The 22,273-nt window shown below is 41.9% G+C and overlaps 1 protein-coding gene across 1 annotated transcript in view; it reads right to left on the bottom strand.

Moving 5' to 3' along the window:
• Positions 1-22,273, bottom strand: part of ITGA11 (integrin subunit alpha 11) — an 80,947-nt gene that overhangs the window by 28,263 nt on the left and 30,411 nt on the right. The window contains exons 4-16 of the mRNA XM_060755385.2: positions 20,542-20,633; positions 19,760-19,874; positions 18,106-18,233; positions 17,451-17,599; positions 15,826-15,970; positions 11,691-11,856; positions 11,526-11,596; positions 9,687-9,831; positions 7,912-8,060; positions 6,134-6,274; positions 5,156-5,359; positions 3,903-4,033; positions 2,809-2,975 (exon numbers count right to left, since the gene is read on the bottom strand). Coding sequence (XP_060611368.2) covers positions 2,809-2,975; positions 3,903-4,033; positions 5,156-5,359; positions 6,134-6,274; positions 7,912-8,060; positions 9,687-9,831; positions 11,526-11,596; positions 11,691-11,856; positions 15,826-15,970; positions 17,451-17,599; positions 18,106-18,233; positions 19,760-19,874; positions 20,542-20,633 — 1,803 coding nt within the window. The remainder of the gene's footprint in view (positions 1-2,808; positions 2,976-3,902; positions 4,034-5,155; positions 5,360-6,133; positions 6,275-7,911; positions 8,061-9,686; positions 9,832-11,525; positions 11,597-11,690; positions 11,857-15,825; positions 15,971-17,450; positions 17,600-18,105; positions 18,234-19,759; positions 19,875-20,541; positions 20,634-22,273) is intronic.

Genomic DNA, 22,273 nt, shown 5'->3' with positions numbered 1-22,273 from the left:
TCAGAAGATTTCACCTCATTTTCCATACTTGTGATAATACTATGTAACATGATCTTTGTTCCTGGGTAATAAATGTCATTTCCTAATTGGTTTTGTCATAAAACATGGGAAAAGTTGATTAAACTGCCAAAACTTTGTCCATAAGGTAGGGACATTTTGTTGTTATTTTTCAATGAATATGTCATCATTGAGTCTCAACCAATTGCAAACTTGTTTGTTGCAGTGACAAAAATGAAGTTTCCAGAGTAGAACAACATTTTTCAAAGTAAGGACTACACAACTAAACAGGGAATAACACTTTCCAACCAGGAACAGAAAAGTTATCAAATTTTGTTACATAGTGTAATTGGATTTTGAAAAAATTGATGCAAAAGCTTCAGTGGACCCCACTTTCCCTGTGATAATAACTCTTCCAGGAGTGAATTTCCCTTCCTTCTGAGGGAAAGATTCCTTTCACCTTCTGTTGTCTTACCCCTGTTCTTATCTATGAGTCGTTTGTAAGTCAGACTGCACAAACTGCACCTATTCTACCTCCACTCCTGTGTTTTGTTTCCACATCTGGATTTCTGCCCCTGACATCAGCTGCCTGGTGAAGGGATCGCATTTCTGCTGCTGTCAGGGTTTCTCTTTTAAAGGCATTTGTGGTCGATGTAATAGAAAGCCTGGCCACCGTGTTTGCAGTACCATTAATCCACTGTTTCGCTTAGGGAATGAATGGCCTCCATTCATACAGTCTCAAAAGAGCCATAAATAAGAAGCAGGAGAAGCTATGAAGTTCCCCATTTAAGGAAAGGAAAGCCTGTGATCTGCAATGCAATCGCAAAATGAAGATGTTGGGAGGCGGAAAAGTTGGAAATGAGAAAGCAGAGCTAGCCGAAAACCACTTTGTGGTGGAAGCAAGATTTAAATGAAGGATCTGGCATTAAACTCAGGCATTTGATTTCAACATATTTTGCACCTGCGCAGGTGAACTTTTAACTAACTGTAAGGCTGAGGATATGGAGAAGGACTAGACTATTCAATACGAGTGGTAGCGTTACGAGAGGGGTGCAAAAGGTGCAAAGTGCACCAAAAGACACCAAAATATAACATTTCAGGGCCCTGTTTCAACAGGAATATATAATAATTTATTTTGATGACCTTTTTTATAAACTCACTTTACCTTGTGAATTTTAATCTGCATTTTTAACATGCTTTTAACTGTGTGTATCTTATTCTATATATTTTTTACAGTCTAGTGTTTTATCTCTCTGTTTTAACCATGAGCCGCAAGGTGAGGCTGGTAATAAATATTATTATTATTATTATTATTATTATTATTATTATTATTATTTGATACACAGCAAGATGAGTATTTATTTATTTATTTATTTATTTGGGGTTCTTTTACCGCGCCCTTCTCACCCCGAAGGGGACCCAGGGCGGCTTACAAAGGCAAAGGCACAATTTGATGCCTGCATCATAAAACAATCATACACAAAATTACATCAATTCACAGTTAACAACAATTCATGCATTATAACCATAAAATCAATAAAACCAATACAAACCCAATTTCTCCAATTTCTCCAATTTCACAGCAAACAAGATCATTCTGCTGGCTTTTGTATTTGATCACACATCAGACACTTCCCAAGTGTCTAGGACTGTATGATGTAATCAGAGAGCAATGCGTGCACATTTGAGTCAGGTGGCCTTTTGTAGCTGACAGGTGGTAATTTTGTCAGCACCGATTGTTTTTAAGTGAAGGCCAAGGTCTTTAGGCACCACACCCAGGGTGCCGATCACCACGGGACCACCTTGACTGGTTTGTGCCGGAGTCTTTGCAGTCTGATCTTTAAATCCTCATATTGCGTCAGCTTTTCTAGTTGCTTCTTGTTGTTGTTGTTGTTGTTGTTGTTATTATTATTATTATGACACCTACAAGGCTAAAACTCTTTGCTGCTTTACTTTTTTTGACCTTCTCATGTGGAAGCTCCTTCCTTGGAAACTTTTCAACAGAGGCTGGATGACCATCTGTCAGGGATACTTTATGCTTTTCCTGCATGGCAGACGGCGGTTGGACTAGATGGCCAAAGTTGTCTCTTCCCACTCTATTATTCTACGATTCCATGTACATGTGGTGTGGTCAGAGTTGTCATTATGGCCCAATGACAATCTTATGGGGACCCATCTACACTGTAGAGAGCATACTTTGACACCTTCTTAAGTTTAATTTTGAGATTCGTAGTTTAGTGAGGCACCAGCCTTCTTTTGGCAGTGGAGGCTTTGTGAAACTACAAATCCCATGATTAAGTCAGAGCCTTAGAAGTTCAAGTGGTGTCAAAGCTGCTTTCATTCTACGACATAGAAGCACCCTCTGTGTCAGCTGCAGTAATTGACCTTTGTAAGAACATAGATAACACTATGTAACAAAATTTGAAAAATGTTCTGTTCCTGGTTTGAAAGTCTTATTTCCTGTTTAATTGTGCAGAACTTACTTTGAAAGTAGTGGTTCTACTCCAGAAACTATATTTTTGTGGCTACCACAAACTAGTTTGAATGGGTTGAGACTCTATGATGGAATATTCATTGAAAAACTAGAGCAAAATGTGCTATCGCAGGATGTCCCTCCAGCACAAACAAAGTTTTGGCAGTTTAATAAACTTTTCTCATGTTTATATGATAGAACCAATTAGGAAATGACATTGATAACCCAGGAACAAAAATTGTGTTACATAGTGTAAATGAAGAAATGTTTGAATTCTTTTAACAAAATAGTAGTCTCCAAATCTGGATCTGCAGAAAGGGGGGGGGGGGGGGGCTTACCAACGCTGGCTGCTTGGAAGTGAGCCGAGAGGAAGACGGCAGTGAAGCAAAGGAAGGCTGAGAGGCAGGTGGCGTCTTTTCCGTTCCGGACACAGTCCTTGTTGAAGATGTTGATCTTGAAAGGCTCAAAGCGGAGGCTGGCATTGACCCGGACGACACTGCGAGACCTGATGGCAAAGAGACAATGGGATGACCTTGATATTCTGCCATGTCACAGGTGGAGGCAGGAACACACCTGCCTTAGGTATGCCCAAAGGTAGCCAAAAGACAGGGACAAGGCATAAGAAAAGAGTTGAGAACTCCGTTTTGCAGCAATGTGGGAAAGAATGAGAAGCTGGGACGCTTTCAAAACTGCTGAAGAGGTGGGATGGCAAAGGACTGATTGGAACAGTTTCTATGAAAAATCTGGGACTGTTGGATAATACAAAAAGGGATAGATACTCCTGGCATTATCCAGATGTCTTAGGGTCCTACTTTCTCCTTTCTCCCACTCTGAGAAGGCCTATCTCACAATGTCTCTAGGGCAACATGGATTTTCCCTCCCTCCTCCTTTCCTTTCTTTCCCTTCTTTTTCCCTCCCTCCCTTCCTCTCATACACATGTCACTTTCTTTCCCAGTAACATCACAAAGGGCCACTTCACCTGGCAACAGCCAATCCTTAAGCTAGCAGCCACCAACCCGCATAGGGCTACTTCACCTTTGTGGTATACACAAAGAGACAAGCAAACATACAAACTTTTGATCTTTATACAGATAGAAAGATAGATATAGATAAAGAGGGAGTTTCAGCAAAATTAAAAACTAATAGTCCACAAAGTCAAAAAGTGAGACTTTAATCCATGGGAATAGGACTGATTTGGAAGGACGTATCTTAAGCGCAAGCACCCAAAAACCCCTCTCCATTACCCAGTTGACAAAATCTTCACCCTCTGGACACATGGAAAGCCATCGCTTAAGAACATCAGACTACAAATCTTAGGACTTCAAGGACCCCATCATCAACCCGAGCCTAAAACACAACACATCCACTTTCGTGACAACAGTTCCCCATCCAATGGACATCAGAGCATCATGCTCTATCTATCAGGACCCACCAAAGCAACACAGCGCTTCCGAGGGAGCCAACAGCGAGGTCGACAAGACCATCTTCATTCAGGTCCAGATTCCCGTGAATGCTGCACCCAAAATACATCAAGCCTGGAGAAAGTTCGGCCGCCGGGATTCTCTGAAACATTGCAGTGCAAAAAACGTTTTAGCAAAACAAACAAACAAGGCAAGTGTGCCTAGGAGTGCATAATATATCCAAAGTGATGTTGTGAGATCTGAGGTTGGACAAGCTTTGGACTGGGTTGGGATGGGCTAACGCAATATAACATATGCTGCATACAATACATTGCAGGGGGATTTTAAACAGCAAGCTAAAGACTCAACATGCAACCCAACTCTTGGAGTGGTACCTATGTTTCCATTATTTACTTTGAACTGGTTTCCAGCTTAATGGAGACAAAGGGTGCATCTACACTGCAGAGTTAATGCATTTTACCACCTGTTTAGATAGCATGGATCATTGCTATGGAATCTTGGGAGCTGAAGTTTGACAAGGTCTTTAGCTTTTGCTACTATAGAATCCACCAAACCATTATTATTATTATTATTATTATTATTATTATTATTATTTTGTTTATTATTACCATGATGTGTATTATTGTGTTTCTTATTTCTATTATTAGTGTGATTATTATTATTTCAAACACCACAAGATTGGTACACAGCAAACAAGATCACTATGCTGGTTGTTGTATTGGACCACACGTCAGACACTTTCCAAGTGTCTAGGATTATTATAATTATATTATTATTATTATTATTATTATTATTATTATTATTATTTATATCCCACTTTCCATCTCTACAAACGAGTCTCAAGGTAGCTTCTGTGCTCTAGCCCTCCATTGCAATTAGATGGTTAATGTCTACCACAAATGGTCATAGAACAGACATGGGCAAACTTTTACCCTCCTGGTGTTCTGGACTTCAACTCCCACAATTCCTAACAGACGGTAGGAACACCAGGAGGGGCGAAGTTTGCCCATGCTTGCCATAGAGAGTGCATAAACACTATAGAATGAATGCAGTTTGACATCCCTTTAAATACTGTGATGTCTTGGAAGTTATAGTTCTACAAGGTCTTTAACCTTTTCGGTGTAAGGGTCTTGGTGCCGCCCCAAACTACCAATTCTAGTATTTCATAGCATTATTTTGTCCCAATATGACAGTTTATCTCCACTGAATGTATTCCTTTCATTCAATGTTCGTTCTGACAATAATAGCATAGGACGGCCTCTACCTGCTTGTATTTCCGGAGGAGGTTTTCTTTATAGCCATGGAAGATATAGATGGCTCCCTGATGGTCGTCTTCCAGTGGAGCCCCGACAACAACGTCATTGAAAGAGTCCTGGTTCAGGTCCGAGACGGAAGCGATGCAGGAGCCAAAGCGGGAGTTCTGGTAGCTTGGCAAGTCCATTAATGATCCGCTGGAGACAAATCGGTCCTTCCAAGAAAGGAAAGAAAGGAATACATATAGGCACACATGTCAACAAAACAATGGGAAATGTATGTAGGCTGCCAGTTCGCCCAAAGAAAACCATGTAAATAAAAATAATACATTAATTAATATAGTTAATGCATAGAAATAATACATATAATACATAATATAATACATAAATAAACATAATAAAGAAATAATAAAGAAATAAATATGATAAATACATGCCAACATGTCAACAAAATAATGGAAAATGCACATAGGCTACCAGTGTTTATAGCAGTTTTGAGTCTCTTTTAAGAGAGGAAAGCGGCATATAAATATAATAAATACATAAAATTATAATTAATAAGAAAAAATATAATGAATATAACAAATAGATAAATTTTTGGGAGCAAAACCCAAGATGGGATTTTGTGCATACACACACACAAAGTGTGCAAAAACTTGGGATTTGGACAACAAGCTTTGCACAGAAGTCATTGTTTTCTAGGCAGGGGAAACCAAACACAATGATCAATGAATCACTTGCATGAATTCATGTAGCTTCCTCCCCATCGACTGCAGAATATATTTCCTCTATGAATCTTTCCATTTGAAAACACCCGTATGCTTTTGTGTGCCTTTTATTTCTTGGCCCCTTAAGCCACAAGATGACCCCTCAAGCCATGAGAAATATACAAATCCCTGGACTAAGCAATGTGTGTGTGTGTGTGTGTGTGTGTGTATAGAGAGAGAGAGTTTTGAAAGGACTTTTAAGAAGTCTCCCTAATAAAGTACCTCTTTGAGGGTATAGACATAGACTTTGCCTTTCTCTCTTCCTTCGCTGAAATACATTGGGGCTCCAACCAACAAAATATCGGTGACCCCGTCCCCATTAACATCCACAGAATTAATTTCGCTTCCATAATAGGCACCGATCTGAAATAGAGAAAAAAGATAGAGAAAAATGTGTGGAATGGAGATGGTTGTGGGCTTCGATAGCTTAACATAATTCCAAGACATTAAAGGCATTTGGAATGATAATGCCGGGAAGGAGGGGCATTTCAGAACGGAAGCAATCTATCATCTTTGTCTAGACGGCGCTGCTGGAAAAACAAAAATATGCAGATTAAACACTTTGATTCTGGAAGATTAAGGATTGTGGTCACTACTATCCAACATATCCATATCCATATATCTATATAAATAAAAATGTATTGTTCATTTGTGGGATTCACATAACTCAAAAACCAATGGATGAATTTACACCAAATTTGCACACAATACACCTATCAGGCCAACGAGTGACCACCACTCATAAAAACAATGAAAAACACAGTGGAAGGGACTTAAAAAGCCAGAAAATACATTGCAGCGCATGTGCAAAACCACATATATATATACACAAACACACAAATACACAAGATCGCTATTTAGTTCTCCTGGAGCAGGCATGGGCCAACTTGGGCACTCCAGGTGTTTTGGACTTCAATTCCCACAATTCCGCTTAAGCGGCTGAGGGGGAAAAGGAAAGGGCCTGAGGCTGTTAGGAATGATGGGAGCTGAAGTCCAAAACACCTGGAGGGTAGAAGTTTGCCCATGCCTGCTATATAAGGACTCAAGCAACATGCACCAGTGTGCGATTGTGATATCATAGAATAATAGATTTGGAAGAGATCCTCGGAGGTCATCCAGTCCAGCCCTTTTCTGTTATGTAGGAAAGGCATGTCAAAGTACCTCTGACAGGTGGCCCTCCAGCTTTGGTCAGGAAGTTCTTCCTAATGTTTAGGTGGAATCTCCTTCTCTGTCATTGGAACCCATGGCTCCATTAAGTCCTAGTCACCAAATCATAGAATCAAAGAATCATAGAGTTGGAAGAGACCTCATGGACCAACCAACCCCCTTCCAAGAAGCAGGAAAATTGCATTAAAAGCATCCCTGACAGATGGCCATCTAGCCTCTGCTTAAAAGCCTCAAAAGAAGGAGCCTCCACCACACTCCAGGGCAGAGAGTTCCACTGCTGAATACCTATCACAGTCAGGAAGTTCTTCCTCATGTTCGGGTGGAATCTTCTTTCCTGTAGCCATTGTTCCATTGCATCCTAGTCTCCAGGGCAGCAGAAAACAAGCTTGCTCCCTCCTCCCTATGACTTCCTCTCACATATTTATACATGGCTATCATGTCTCCTCTCAGTCTTTTCTTCTGAAGGTTAAACATGCCCAGCTCTTTAAGCCGCCCCTCATAGGGCTTGTTCTCCAGACCCTTGATCATTTTGGTTGCCCTCCTCTGGACACATTCCAGCTGGTCAACATCTCCCTTCAATTGTGGTGCCCAGGATTGGATACAGTATTCCAGTTCATACAGTCAACCCTCCATAAATCCAACCACAATCTTTCCATTCTATATTAAAGTTTGTCATTTTATTCTGCCCTTGTATATAATGCGACTTGAGTATTCACAGGTTTGGGTATCCATGGAGGGTCCTAGAACCAAACTGCAGCCAAAACCTCATAAGACATACAGTGTGTCTCATTGCAAAAGGCAGTCTGTTATGAATGCAATATCTGCTGTTTTACCTGCTCCCCTTTCAGCGACTGGTGGATAGTGAGGTTGCGGTTGATGTGCATTGTGAAGATGATCACTTTCCCAGTGTGGTTGAAGCGGGGCGCCCCCGCTACGTAGATCCTGTCCAGCTTTTTCGACACCACCGAAGTGACGGTATAACCTGCAGCACACAAAGACACACAGCACTCATAGAGACATGTCACAAATAATAACACTATGTAACACAATTTTTTCCCCTGGGCTATAAATGCCATTTCCTATTTGGTTCGATCATAAAAGCATGGGAAAAGTTTATTAAATTGCAGGAGGGACATCCTGCAGCACAGTTGGATATAGTTTTCCAATCAAAATCTCCTGGAGAAGACATGGGCAAACTTGGGCCCTCCAGGTGTTTTGGACTTCAACTCCCACAGTTCCTAACAGCCTCAGGCCCTTTCCTTTTGCTCCTCAGCCACTTAAGCTGGAACTGTAGAGGAGAGTCTACTGAACAAGCCAGTACCTGCCATATACCAGTACTGTCATCTGTTGAAGAGTTATGAAGGTGGAGGCATTACTTTTCATTCAACCTTCGTGGCATCTAGATCAGACCTGGGCAAACTTTGGCCCTCCCTCCAGATGTTTTGGACTTCAACTCCCACAATTCCTAACAGCCTCAGGCCCTTTCTTTTTGCCCCTCAGCCGGAGAACCAAAACTTGCCCATGCCTGTTATAGAATTATTATTATTATTATTATTATTATTATTATTATTATTATTTTACTGACACAAAAACACAGTATGTCACAGCAAATGAGATCTATATTAATAATTTTTTATATATATATATATATATATATATATATATATATATATATTTCTTTGTTTGTTTGTTTGTTTGTTTGTTTGTTTGTTTGTTTGTGGGAGAAACATAACTCAGAAACCACTGGTTGAATTGACACAAAATTTTGACACAATACACCTAACAGTCCAACGAGTGTCCACCACCCCTAAGAACACACACATACAAAAGAAAAAAAAATGGAACAGATTTTTAAAAAACCCAAAATACACCATATATACATATACACATATAGTCATATACATATAGACATGCACAAAGTCATACACACACGTATATATATGCACAAGCACACACAAATATACACACACATATATACATATACACATGCACACATATACTTACACACATATATACACACAAATATGCATATAGAAAGCACATACATATACACAATATGCATATACACATATAAACACACAAATACACAATATATATACATACATATACACATGCACACATACATATATACATATAAGCATGCACATACATATACATATACACATACATACATATATACACACAAATATGCATATAGACAAGCACAAACATATACACAATATGCATATACACATATAAATGCATGAATACACAAATATACACCCACATATAGATACGCAAACACACATATATACACACACATATACACACACATAAACACATAGGTACATGCACAAAACACATATACACAGATTAGTCACAGCAACACATGGCAGGGAACAGCTTGTTGTTGTTGTTGTTGCTATTATTATTATTATTATTATTATCCCGTCCTATCTCCCAAAGGTACATATCTCCCGATGGCTCCAAAGGGCAACTCACCAAAGGACAACTCCCATTGAACCATGGTGGTTAAAATGGTGTTAGGCTGCATAAATTCCAAAGTGCAGATGCATCCAAAGTGTTAATGTGCCCCTTGTTCTGATGGTTTCCCAACCGCTGCTCTTACCCAGATAGGCTCCGTGGTTCTTCAGCTCCTCCGGAAACTCCTGGAGGTAGGACTCCCGATGGGGAACCACTTTTCCACTGCTGGTCTCCTTCAGGACGGCGCCGTTCCAGTCATAGGCCCCCACCGCCCCCAGCAGGATCCCATCCTATGAAGAAGAGGAAGAATAAGAGGAAAAGAGAAGTAGAGGGAAACAGGAGGAGGAATAGGAAGGAAGGAGAAGATAAAGAAGAAGGAAAGAAGAAGAAGAGGGAGAGGATGGTGAAGAAGAGGAAGAGCAAGAAGAAGAGGAAAAAGGAGAATGTAGAGGGAAACAGGAGGAGGAGGAGGAGGAAGGAAGGAGAAGATAAAGAAGGAAAGGAGAAGAAGAGGGAGAGGAGGAAAAAGAGGATGATGAAGAGGATGGTGAAGAAGAGGAAGAGCAAGAAGAAGAGAAAAAGGAGAATGTAGAGGAAAACAGGAGGAGGAGGAAGAGGAAGGAAGGAGAAGATAAAGAAGGAAAGGAGAAGAGGGAGAGGAGGAGGAAGAAGAGGATGATGAAGAGGATGGTGAAGAAGAGGAAGAGCAAGAAGAAGAGAAATAGGAGATTGTAGAGGAAAACAGGAGGAGGAGGAGGAGGAAGAGGAAGGAGAAGAGAAAGAGAAGGAAAGGAGAAGAGGGAGAGGAGGATGATGAAGAGGATGGTGAAGAAGAGGAAGAGCAAGAAGAGAAAAAAGGAGGATGCAGAGGAAAACAGGATGAGGAGGAAGAGGAAGGAAGGAGAAGAGGAAGAAGGAAAGGAGAAGAGGGTTTAGGGCAGGGGTCCACAAACTTTTTAAACAGAGGGCCAGGTCACAGTCCCTCAAACTGTTGGAGGGCCGGATTATAATTTGAAAAAAACATGAATTCCTATGCACACTGCACATATCTTATTTGTAGTGCAAAAACCCCTTAAAAATACAATAATTAAAATGAAGAACAAGTTTAACAAATATAAATTTATTAAATTTATTAGTATTTCAATGGGAAGTGTGGGCCTGCTTTTGGCTGATGAGATAGGATTGTTGTTGTGTGCTGTCAAGTCATTACAGACTTAGGTTGACCCTAAGCGAGGGCCGGGTAAATGACCTTGGAGGGCCGCATTTGGCCCCCGGGCCTCAGTTTGAGGACCCCTGGTTTAGGGTATCCTTTCTTGATGGCTGAAAATATGAATGTGTGCACACACAAAAATGCACATAATAGTGGTCAGTGGTCAAATCAATGGTGTTTAGTGTGTAAAATTGCATAAAGGTTAGACCTTGTAGCTTTGGTGCCTCACTAGACTTGACTCAGAATCCCTTCCCTTGGCAATGGCCTAGCGTTGCTTCTTAGCCCTTACTTTGGCCTTCTAGTGAACCTCTTCCCTTCAGCTATCCTGCCCCATAAGGCTACTATTCTTAAGCCAAAGTTCATAGCCATATTTGCCTACAAAGAGGTCATGGCCAAGAACAAATCCAGCTGAGATGCGCCAAGGAACATTCTTCATCTCCATTTTCAGTCAACAAGCTCTCAAAAAAACAGCGTGCCTTGGGTATCACTTTCCCCAAAGAGCCAAACAGAAGCATATTCTGGGGATTTCTGGACTTGTGCGTCAATATTTCCTTCCAAAATTGCATCAGAATATTAGAAGCTGGGTATTTTGAACGTCCTCCAGTTTCTGATACGCAAATAATCCAGGTATTTCTAGCTTCCATACATGGGCCTTTTGATGGATGGAGACATCGTAAACTGGGGACGTCTTGAGCTCCTTAATATCAACCACATGCCCAGGACGCATGAATCATGGAAGGAAAAAGGGGGAAAACAATGCTATTATTCACTCACTTCGACAATGTGCGATGAAAATCCCGTCTGGGACATTTCGAGGCCGAAGGAGATTTCATTCTTGTTGGTTCCTAAAAAAGATAAAGAGATGGAAGAAAGGCGTTTGAAGAATGATCTGGTAACCGGATGACAAAGGAAGCAAAAAGACTGTCCAAAAGGACTGACCTTCCAGGCTGAAAATCCTTTCTCCGAGAGCGTCCACAATGTCTTTCAGGGCAGCTTCGTCGCTGACGTTGAAGAAATGCTTTTCATCAGGGTCGCTCGCGATGTACTTGATTTCGTTCAGAAAAGCTTCAGGGTTGATCCCTCTCCTGTTGTAGTAACCAAGGACCTGGATCAAAAGGCAGGAAAGAGGGCCTTCAGGACACACTGGGCAACACAAGGGGTGCATCTACATTATAGAATCAGTGCCATTTGGCAATGCTTGAATTGCTATCACTACATGGTATGAAATTCTGGGAGTTGTAGTTTGACAAGGCACCATCCCTCATTGCCAGAGAAGGCTAGAACTTTTAGAAAAGCATGATTTTTAGAGATCATAATCTTTTAGGACTTGAATGAGAGGGTATCATTTTTAGCTTTTAATATTGTTATTATGCACTGTCTTATTTCTAATTGCACTATAATGGTTGTTTTGCTGATCAATGTATGTATTTTATGGCATTGAATTGTGCCAATTGTGTACGCCACTCTGAGTCGCCTCCGGGCTGATATGAGTGGGGTAGAAATAATGCAAATAAGTAAATAAATAAATAAATTTTAGAGTAGGGCCAAAAACCTATTTGAGTAGAATCTTCTCAAGTGGTATACAACCAAATGTAATTATCCAAGGCAATTGGCTTCAGTTGTTAGACTGAATAACCCGTTGTCTCTGATCTGTTAGGAAAAAAGAGATTTGCCAGTGCAAAAAAATAGCAGTTTTTCGGATTGGACTATTGCAATGCACTCTACATGGGGCTGCCATTGTACCAGCTCTAACTGGTACAACGGGCGGCAGCCAGGCTCCTTACTGGAGCAAACTATAGGGAGCATACAACACCCCTTTAAAAACAGCTTCACTGGCTGCCAATAAGCTGCCAAGCCAAATTCAAGGTGCAGGTTATGACCTATAAACAGTTCGGTCCCCACCTATCTTTGCGATCGCAACTCCCTCTAGGAACCGGCGCGAACTTTAAGATCTTCCGGGGAGGCCCTCTTTTTGCTCCCACCACCATCACAAGCACGGTTGGTGGGGACAAGAGAGAGGGCCTTCTCGGTGGTGGCCCCCCACCTCTGGAACGCCCTTTCCTAGAGAAATAAGACAAGTCCCATCCCTCCCCTCATTTCGTAAGAGCCTGAAGACCTGGTGGTTTAAACAAGCCTTTGAGAACAACTAGTTCTAGCTCTGCCCCAGATACTGTTGAAATTGACCATATCTTTTTCTACTAATTACCCAGGTTACTTCCTCCTATTAGGCCCCGGAAATGAACAGCCATAGACTCTACCTAATTTCCCGGGCGCTCTACAAATTGTACTAGCCTCGGCCTGGCCTTTTAAATTGCCATGAATAGGCAGGATTATTTTAAATATATATGTGCTATTGTGATTTTATGCTTATATTGTCTTGCTAATTTTATGCTGTTTTCTTTGTATGTATTGATGATGTTACTTGGAAACCGCTCTGAGTCCCCATGGGGAGATAGGTAAAGGTAAAGGTAGTCCCCTGACATTAAGTCCAGTCATGTCTGACTCTGGGGTGTGGTGCTCATCTCCATTTCTAAGCCGAAGAGCCAGCGTTGTCCAAAGACACCTCCAAGGTCATGTGGCCGGCATGACTGCGTGGAGCGCCGTTACCTTCCTGCCGGAGTGGAACCTGTTGATCTACTCACATTTGCATGTTTTCGAACTGCTAGGTTGGCAGAAGGTAGGGCTGACAGCGGAAGCTCACACTGCTCCCTGGAATTGAACCTGCGACCTTTCGATCAACAAGCTCAGCAGCTCAGTGCTTTAACCCACTGAGCCACCGGGGAGATAGAGTGGTATATAAATAAAATTTTGTTGTTGTTGTTGTTTTATATTATGTACTCAGGAGACAAAATAAAGTAGACTTTGGTAAAAGTAACGTATTTGGTTTACTCACAACCTTCATGTGTTCAGCATACACAGGTACACAACTCATTAGTCAGTTACAGATTTGTTTGACATAGTTTCTGTGCCATCTGGTCAGAACACCTCTCTTACAATAAATAATAGGCAAGTGTTTGCAAGTCTGCGATCTGAGCAGTCCCAAAGTTTAAAGAAGTCTGTGCTCTGTGATCGGCGCAGAGCAGATCATGTGATCTGCAGCCCCTCCCACAACTTCTCAGGGAAATACATAGAGCAAGGAAAGAAAGCTGGATATCAGAACATACATACATACATACAATAAGCAACAGGATTATAGATAAACAAATTACTAAAGGAGGCTTGAAGAAGTTGTAATTTCCAAGAACTGTGACTCCTAGGATTCCATAGCACTGAGCCATGGCAGTTCAAGTGGGGTCAAACTGCACTGATTCTATAGCATAGACACACCCAAAGATATGGCTTCCGAATGCCAAAACTGCTAAGATGCAATGGATGAAGGTGTCCCCAATTGCATCCCTCTTTGATGGAGGACAGATTGGGAGACAGGAGATAGTTGGTGTCTCCCAACTCACTGAGGTGGTAAATACATATATACAGAAAGAAGGAAAAAGGGGAGGAAGGGACAGAGATGGACCGTGGATAGGTCTGCAGTAGCATGGTGGTTTAAACCACTAGCTGCAGGAAAAGCTGCTGACCGGAGAGTTAACAGTTCAAAGCCATGAGTCAGGGTGAGCTCCCGACTGTCAGCCCTAGCTTTTGCCAACCTAGCAGTTCAAAAGCATGCAATACAAATAGATCAATAGGTACCTCCTCAGTGGGACGGTAAAAGGGCACCCCATGCAGGCATGCAGGCAAAACATGATTGAAGATGTCTATGGAGAACAGACTCCTTGGCATGAAAAAATGGAACAAAGAGCATCTCCCCCTGGCTGGAGTTGAGCATTGCCTCCAGATGCCGGACATGAAAAGAGGAAGGCCTCTACCTTGTCTGTATGTCTGTGTAAAATTGTATGTCATTGTGTAAAAGACACTGAATGTTTGCCTTATATGTGTACTGTAATCCACTCTGAGTCCCTCTGGGGAGATAAAGAGGAATATAAATAAATAAAATGTATTATTATTATTATTATTTGAAACACAACAAGATGAGTCCACTCCGCTGGCTGTTGTATTGGATCACACAGGTATTATTATTATTATTATTATTATTATTATTATTATTAGACAGATAGGTAGATAGAGATAGACAGAGTTGGATGCATGGATGCATGGACAGATAGGTAGATAGATAGATGTAACTAGAGATAGATATAAATAGAGATAGAGAGAGATATAAATAGACAGCTAGAGACTGACAGAGCTAAAACTAGAGAGAGAAAGAGAGAATGAAAGGCACCAGTTTCCTTACAGAGGTAGCACAACATTTTTGTTGGATGCATTCAGGTTGTGCCAAGCATGCAGGTGCACGCATGGGTTTCCTTGCGAATATTCATGCACATTCAGTTGTGCAGGCTGTACCTCTGCGCACACAGACATACATAGGTTCTGCATTCCATTGAGCAGTTCATTTGGAAGATGTCCACAACTGCATCCTCCTTTGATGAAGGACACATTGAGAGATGGGTTAGATGGCGTCACCCAAATCACTAAAATAAATACAGAAAGAAGGAAAGGAGGGAGAGAGAGACAGAGATATAGAAATAAGCAGATAGAGATGGATGGATAGATAGACAGATATAGATAGATGGATGGATGGATGGATGGATAGATGGATAGACAGAGATAGATGGACAGATATAAATAGGCATAGATATAAATAAGATAGGTACAGACAGATATAAATACAGATATAGATGGATATAAATAGATAGAGCTAGAGAGAGAGAAGAAAATAGAGAATGAAAAGTATCAGTTTCCCTACATATGTGGCTAGACTTGGTTGTGCTATGGGTTTCCATGCACATATCCATGCACATTGTGCATGATGTACCTTTGTGCACATAGGTTCTGAATGCCATTGCCCACTTCATTTTACACTTGATTGTGTCTTTAGCTCTGCAGCGTTGCCACTTGGCACAAGCCTTGCACAATGCATTCGCTGCACAGCTCCACCTGCAAGGGCTTCCACTGATAGTGAACCTCCATGCATGCGTCCACCATTCTCAGCGAGAGGAGGACACTGGTGGTGACTTACGGCCACAGCGTAGCGGGTGACGTTGTCCTTCTCACTGCCTTCGATGACCTTCTCTAGGTCTTCGCTGTCGTGGGACTCGCCGTCCGTGATCACAATCATCACTTTCTTGGCTCCCTTCCGGCCGCCTTTCTGGAAGGCCTCTGAGCTGGAAGGCGAGAGATGCAGAGATAAATGTTGCCTTGTTGCATGGAAATAAGCAAGGAATAAGTAACTTTATAAACATATTTGCAAGATTGCTGCTGGGAAAGAAGCCAAAAAGTTACACTTGCTTGTAACTGAAATAGAAAGAGGAACCCATAAGGAAAGAATGGAAGCATACTAAATAAGTAAATAAGTGTTGGAAATCCAAATAAAAACTCTGCAAGTCCTGTTTCTTTTTCCCAGATGGAGAAGGGTGTTCTATGCACTTCCGTAGCCTAAACTTAGGCTTCTAAAGCTATTTTGTGCTGGGGACTGACCATTATTCCAGCAAGGAACTGGCACAAAATTTGTGCCCGTTGTCCCTCCCTCCCTTCCTCTTCCATCCCTTCTTTTCCTTCCTTTCTACTTCCTTCGCCTTCCCTCCCTCCTTTTCTGTCCTTTCCCCTTCCTTTCTTCCTCCTTTCCTTCTTCCTCTCTCACCCTTTTCCTTTCTTCCCCTCCCTCCTTTTCCTTCCTTTTCTTTTTCTCCTTCCTTCCTTCCTTCCTTCCTTCCTTCCTTCCTTCTTTTCCTCCTTCCTTCCGCCTTCCTTTCTCCCACCGTTTCTCCTTCTTTCCCTCCTTCCCTTTCCTTCCTTTGCCTTTTCTCCTTCCTTCCTTCCTTCCTTCCTTCCTTCCTTCCTTCCTTCCTTCCTTCCTTTCTTCCTCCCTCCCTCCCGTTTCCCTCCTTTCCTTTCCCCTTTTCTCCTTCCTTTCTTATTTCCATCCCTTCCCCCTTCCTTCCTTCCTCCCTCCCTCCCTCCCCCTCCCCCCTCCCCTCCCTCCTTTTCTGTCCTTTCCCTCCCCCCTTTCACTTCCCTCCCTCTTTTTCCTTCATTTCCCATCCCTCCCTTCTTTCTTTCTCCCGCTGTTTTCCCTTCTTTCCCTCCCTCCTTTTCCTTCCTTTGCCTTTTCTCCTTCCTTCCTTCCTTCCTTCCTTCCTTCCTTCCCTCTTCCCTTCACCCACTCTTTTCCCTTTTTTCCCTCCCTCCCTTCCTCCCTCCCTCCCTCCCTTTCCTTCCTTTGCCTTTTCTCCTTCCTTCCTTCCTTCCTTCCTTCCCTTTCCCTTTCCCTTTCCCTTTCCCTTTCCCTTTCCCTTTCCCCTTCCATTTTCCTTTGTTTCTTCCCCTTCCCTCCCTCACCCTCTTCCTTTCCCCTTCTTTCCTTCCTTCCATCCTGGAAGCTTGCCAGGACTTGGAAGCCAACAGCTCAAGGACCACCACTGCTGCAAGAACAATCATTTTGAATATAATTCCTCTAAAATGCACTATTCTGGCAATTGATACATATGTTATCCATTGCAGAGCATGCCTGTCTTTTGCCAGTGTTTGGATGCACCTGCAATGGATCACTTTTGCATTTGCCCACCATTGACCGCTCTCCCATAATACTGGTCTCTTCGACCCTGTCACTCCTATTTCTGTGCCAAGTTTGGGTGAGATGCTCACCGGGCGAACTCAATCCCAAATGCCGTCCGGGTTTCGGTGCCTCCGCGTTGCTCAATGTGTCGGGCGGCTGCCACCACATCCTTGACAGAGCGGTAGTCGTTCAAGTGAAACTCATGCACCGCGTCTTCCCCATATTGCACGACTCCAACCTTAAGTGGAAACAGAGCTGGCTGAGCTGGGAATGCTACATTTCAGTCTGCAATGCATTTTATTCTAAAGTTGTACTGAGTGCATGTTACAACCTAAGATCAACAAACATCTATTACATTGGATAATGAATGCTGTTTGACTCCACTTGAACTGCCATGACTCAATACTATGGGATTCTGCGAGTTGTAGTCTGGCAGAGAAGGCTAAAGGCCTTGCAAAACTACAAGTCCCAGCATTGAGCCAAGTGGTGTCAAACTACATAAATTCCAGCAAATACTAATAGCCCCAAGATACAACTTCAGCCCTATGATAGTCCCCATCCAATGCATTAGATTGTAGTTGCCAACTGTGGTTTTAAATACAAGTCATGCAAGGCTGGAGAAGAACAACAAAGCATATATATATATATATATATATATCATATATATATATATATATATATATATATATATGATATATAATATATATATAGGCATCCAGCCATCTCCCACATGTGTCCTCTCACCTGAATCTGGCCCGGTCCAATGTAGAACTTCTTCAGGATCTTGATCAGGAAATTCTGAACTTCCGCCCAGGGATAGATGCTGTTGGAACCATCCAGGACGATAATGATATCCATGTACGTCTGGCATCCTGTAGCCGGATGGGCAAGAAATGGTTCAGGGATCTTGGCAGGGAGGAGGCAGTGGGGCAGGAATGCAAATCCCCATCTCTTTGGCCTTGGAGAGGGCTGGGGCAGGCCAGCCTTCCTTCCAATTAGAATAATTCCCCCCTCCCCATTTTCCAAGAATACTGGGGTCCATCTATACAGCAGAACTAACACAGTTTGACACCACTTGCCATGGCTCAATGCTATGGAATCCCAAGAGTGGCCAGGTCTTTAACCTTCTCTGCTCATGCGTCACCAAACTACAAATCCTAGGATTGCATAAAATGAGCAGTTCAAGTGGTGTCCAACTACATTAATTTGATACTAAGTAATTCAGTTAATTTCCTCCTGACTTCAATTGGTGCAAACTGAATTCACAGTTTGATTGAATTGATTCAGCAGGAGAGAGAAGAAAAGACAGAATCTTGTTCTCTGTGGAAGGATTAGCTACTAAGGCAGTGTTTCTCAACCTTCCTTATGCCGCGACCCCTTAAGATAGTTCCTCGTATTGTGGTGACCCCCAACCATAACATTATTTTCATTGCTACTTCATAACTGTCATTTTGCTATTGTTAGGAATCGTAATGTAAATATCTGATACACAAGATGTATTTTCATTAATTTACCCAAATTTGAATACTGGTGGGGTTGGGGAGGGGGGATTAATTTTGTCATTTGGGAGTTGTAGTTGCTGGGATTTATAGTTCACCTACATTCAAAAAGCATTCTCAACTCCACCAACAATGGAATTGAACCAAACTTGGCACACAGAACACCCATGACCAACAGAAAATACTGGAAGGGTTTGGCGGGCATTGATCTTGAGTTTTGGAGTTGTCGTTCACCTACATCCAGAGAGCACTGTGGACTCAAACATGATGGATCTAGACCAAACTTGACATGAATACTCAATATGCCCAAATGTGAACACTGGTGGAGTTTGGGAAAAGTAGACCTTGACATTTGGGAGTTGTAGTTGCTGGGATGTATAGTTCACCTACAATCAAAGAGCATTCTGAACCCCACCAATGATAGGATTGGGCCAAACTTTCCACACAGAATCCCCATGGCTAACAGAAAATACTGTGTTTTCTAATGGTCTTTGGCAATCCCCTTGCGACCCCCCAAGGGGTCCTGATCTGCAGGTTGAGAAACATTGTACTAAGGGGTTGTACTAGATGGCCTTTGGAGAAAGAAAGAAAAGAGAGAGCAAAAGACAGGAAGCCAAGTTATGCCAGCTAATACTAGGACAGTGGATGCATTTTGTAATTCCCTATTTAAAAACTATAGTCCGAACTGTGCACCAAAAACTTTTTGCAAATTGGTTGACTGAGAAAATAAGACACCCAGTTAGCGATGTTAGTGGAAAGGGTTTGCAAGGCAGGATTGAAGCAGATGGAGAGAGCCACACTTTCGATCACTGTCAGAGGAAGAAGAGAAGGAAAGAGAGAAAGTAAGAAAGAAAGCAAGAAGGAAGGAAAGAGAGTCCAAACCCTTTTTTTCCTCTTACGCTGGAGGGCTGGAGCCACCGTCTTGGAGAATCTGAAGTTGGAGTTCACTCGAGAGCACATTCCTGTGGTGTAGTAAGAACTTCCGCACTCATGAGACCAGAGCGGGCTGCAGGCCTGTGAAAAGAAAGAAAGAAAGAAAGAAAGAAAGAAAGAAAGAAAGAAAGAGGGAGAGAAATCGGAAGGAGAAGCCACTTAGAAGCATTGTCACACATGGCTCCAAAACACTTTATTTATAGATCCTTGGAGATGCTTTCTCCAATTCTGGCAGAGTCTCCATGCTTTCAGGGACAGAATATCTGCATTATGGTCCTCCAGATAAGCTTAGATTTCAGCTCCCAGCAGCCCCAGGCAATAGGGCCCAATGGCAAGGAATACTGGGAGCTGCAGTACAACATGGTTTCACGTATGTTAAAATCAAAGCGTGGGACATTTCAAGAGAATTGTGCAAAAACATATCAGTGGGAAACACCATGCAAACTTCCAGATGAGATTGGACTGCAGCTCCCAGCAGCCCTAGGCAATAGAGCCAATGGTGAGGAATGCTGGGAGCTGCAGTGCAGCATGAATTAAAAAGTGTGGAGTTTTTCAAAAGCATTGTGAGAAACACGAGCATAATTTCGGATGCTTTCTTATAATATGCTGTAAGTTGCCTTGGGCCTTGGATTGGGGGAATGGCAGGATATAAAAGAAAGGAAGGAGGGAAGGAAGGGGATCAACTCCACCTCTGTGTTATTATGAGGCAATGGGAGCTGTCCTCCATGATTATAACATCAAGTCTTACCAAAAAGCTGTTGTCTTTGGGGTTTGTGGTCAGGCTCAGACCCAGGCGCATGTTGTCCTTGCGCTCCGACACATTGGAAAGAGTTACTCTTCCTTGGGAAAGAATGTCAGACATGAACCAATGGATTTGAATTACATGGAAGATGTTCATCTAAACATTCGGGCAAACTTCCTAACATGAGCCCTATTTGTCAACCTAATAAGATGGATTCAGCATCTTTGAAGGTCTCTAAACAGGTGGCCCTTTCTTGGGAGTCCTTTAGTTGAATAATAATAATAATAATAACAATAATAATAGAAAGTATTATTATTATTATTATTATTATTATTATTATTATTATTATTATACAACTAAAGGATTCCCAAGAAATGGCCACCTGTGACCTCCAAAGATTTCTGAATCTTTGAATCTTCGATTTTGCAATCCCAGGCAGATTGCGCAGACAGACTATAAGCAGAGGCATAACACCATTACTCAGATGATTCATTGGAACTTGAGCCACAAATACCATCTGCCTGGGACAAAGAACTGGTGGGATCACAAGCCTGAAAAAATTACAGAAAATGAACATGTCAAACTACCCTGGGACTTCCAAATTCAGACAGACAGTTTAGGAGCACAATACTCCTGACCACACAATCGTGTTAAAAAACAGAGTGTGGATCATTGATGTTTCAATCCCAGGTGACAGCAGGATTGAAGAGAAACAACTGGAAAAGCAGACACAATATGAGGATTTAAAGATCGAACTACAAAGACTCTGGCACAAACCAGTAAAGGTGTCCCAGTGGTGATAGGCCCACTGGGTGCAGTGCCTAAAGACCTTGGCCTGTACTTGAACACAATCAGCGCTGACAAGATTACCATCTGCCAGTTGCAAAAGGCCACGTTACTGGGATCTGCGTACATTATTCGCTGATACATCACACAGTCCTAGACACTTGGGAAGTGTCCGACGTGTGATCCAATTCAACAGTCAGCAGAGTGATCTTGTTTGCTGTGGACTCATCTTGTTGTGTTTCAAATAATAATAATAATAATAATAATAATAATAATAATAATAATAATAGAATCTTTGTATGAAGAATGACCATTCTGAAATAAAACCTGGTATGAGCACAAGCTAGAAAAGACCATTGAAAACAAAGAAGCAAAAATACTCTGATTTTAGAATCCAACCAGATAAATGCCTGCCACATAATAGACTAGATATAATGGTGGTGGAATAGAAACATGTTTTTATTATAGACATTGCAGGACCAGGTGAGAGTAGAGTAGAGGACAAAAAGCTGAAAAAGATCACAAAATACAAGGACTTACAAACTGAAATTGGACAACTATGGCAAAAGAGAACTTGATGCACTTGGAGGCATTCCAGGAAACCTCAAAAAGCACTGGAAAACCCTTAATTTGGACAGAACATCACTCCACATGCTACAGAAGGCCTTAGATTGCCTTTTGGTCCCTTCCAATTCCTTGGTGCCATTTTATAAAAGGAATTATTTCAATTACTTTTCAGAATGGATTCACCAGAGTTACTTCTTAAACATGGTACCCTAAGGATAGCAAACAACTCGGAGTCAGGGCTGAGGAGGGACAAAGCAGCTGTTGATGGGGATCTTGAAGCTTTTGTGAATGCTTATAAACTTTACATCTTTGAAAATACCACAAACCTGAAGAAGAATCCAGGAAGTGCCTGGAAATTATGAATGCAGAGAGATAAGTGGCTCAA

This window comes from Anolis sagrei, chromosome 9, assembly GCF_037176765.1.
Source record: "Anolis sagrei isolate rAnoSag1 chromosome 9, rAnoSag1.mat, whole genome shotgun sequence".
NCBI lineage: Eukaryota > Metazoa > Chordata > Lepidosauria > Squamata > Dactyloidae > Anolis > Anolis sagrei.
The sequence above is the reverse complement of the archived record's forward strand: the minus strand, read 5'-3'. Positions and strand labels throughout refer to the sequence as shown.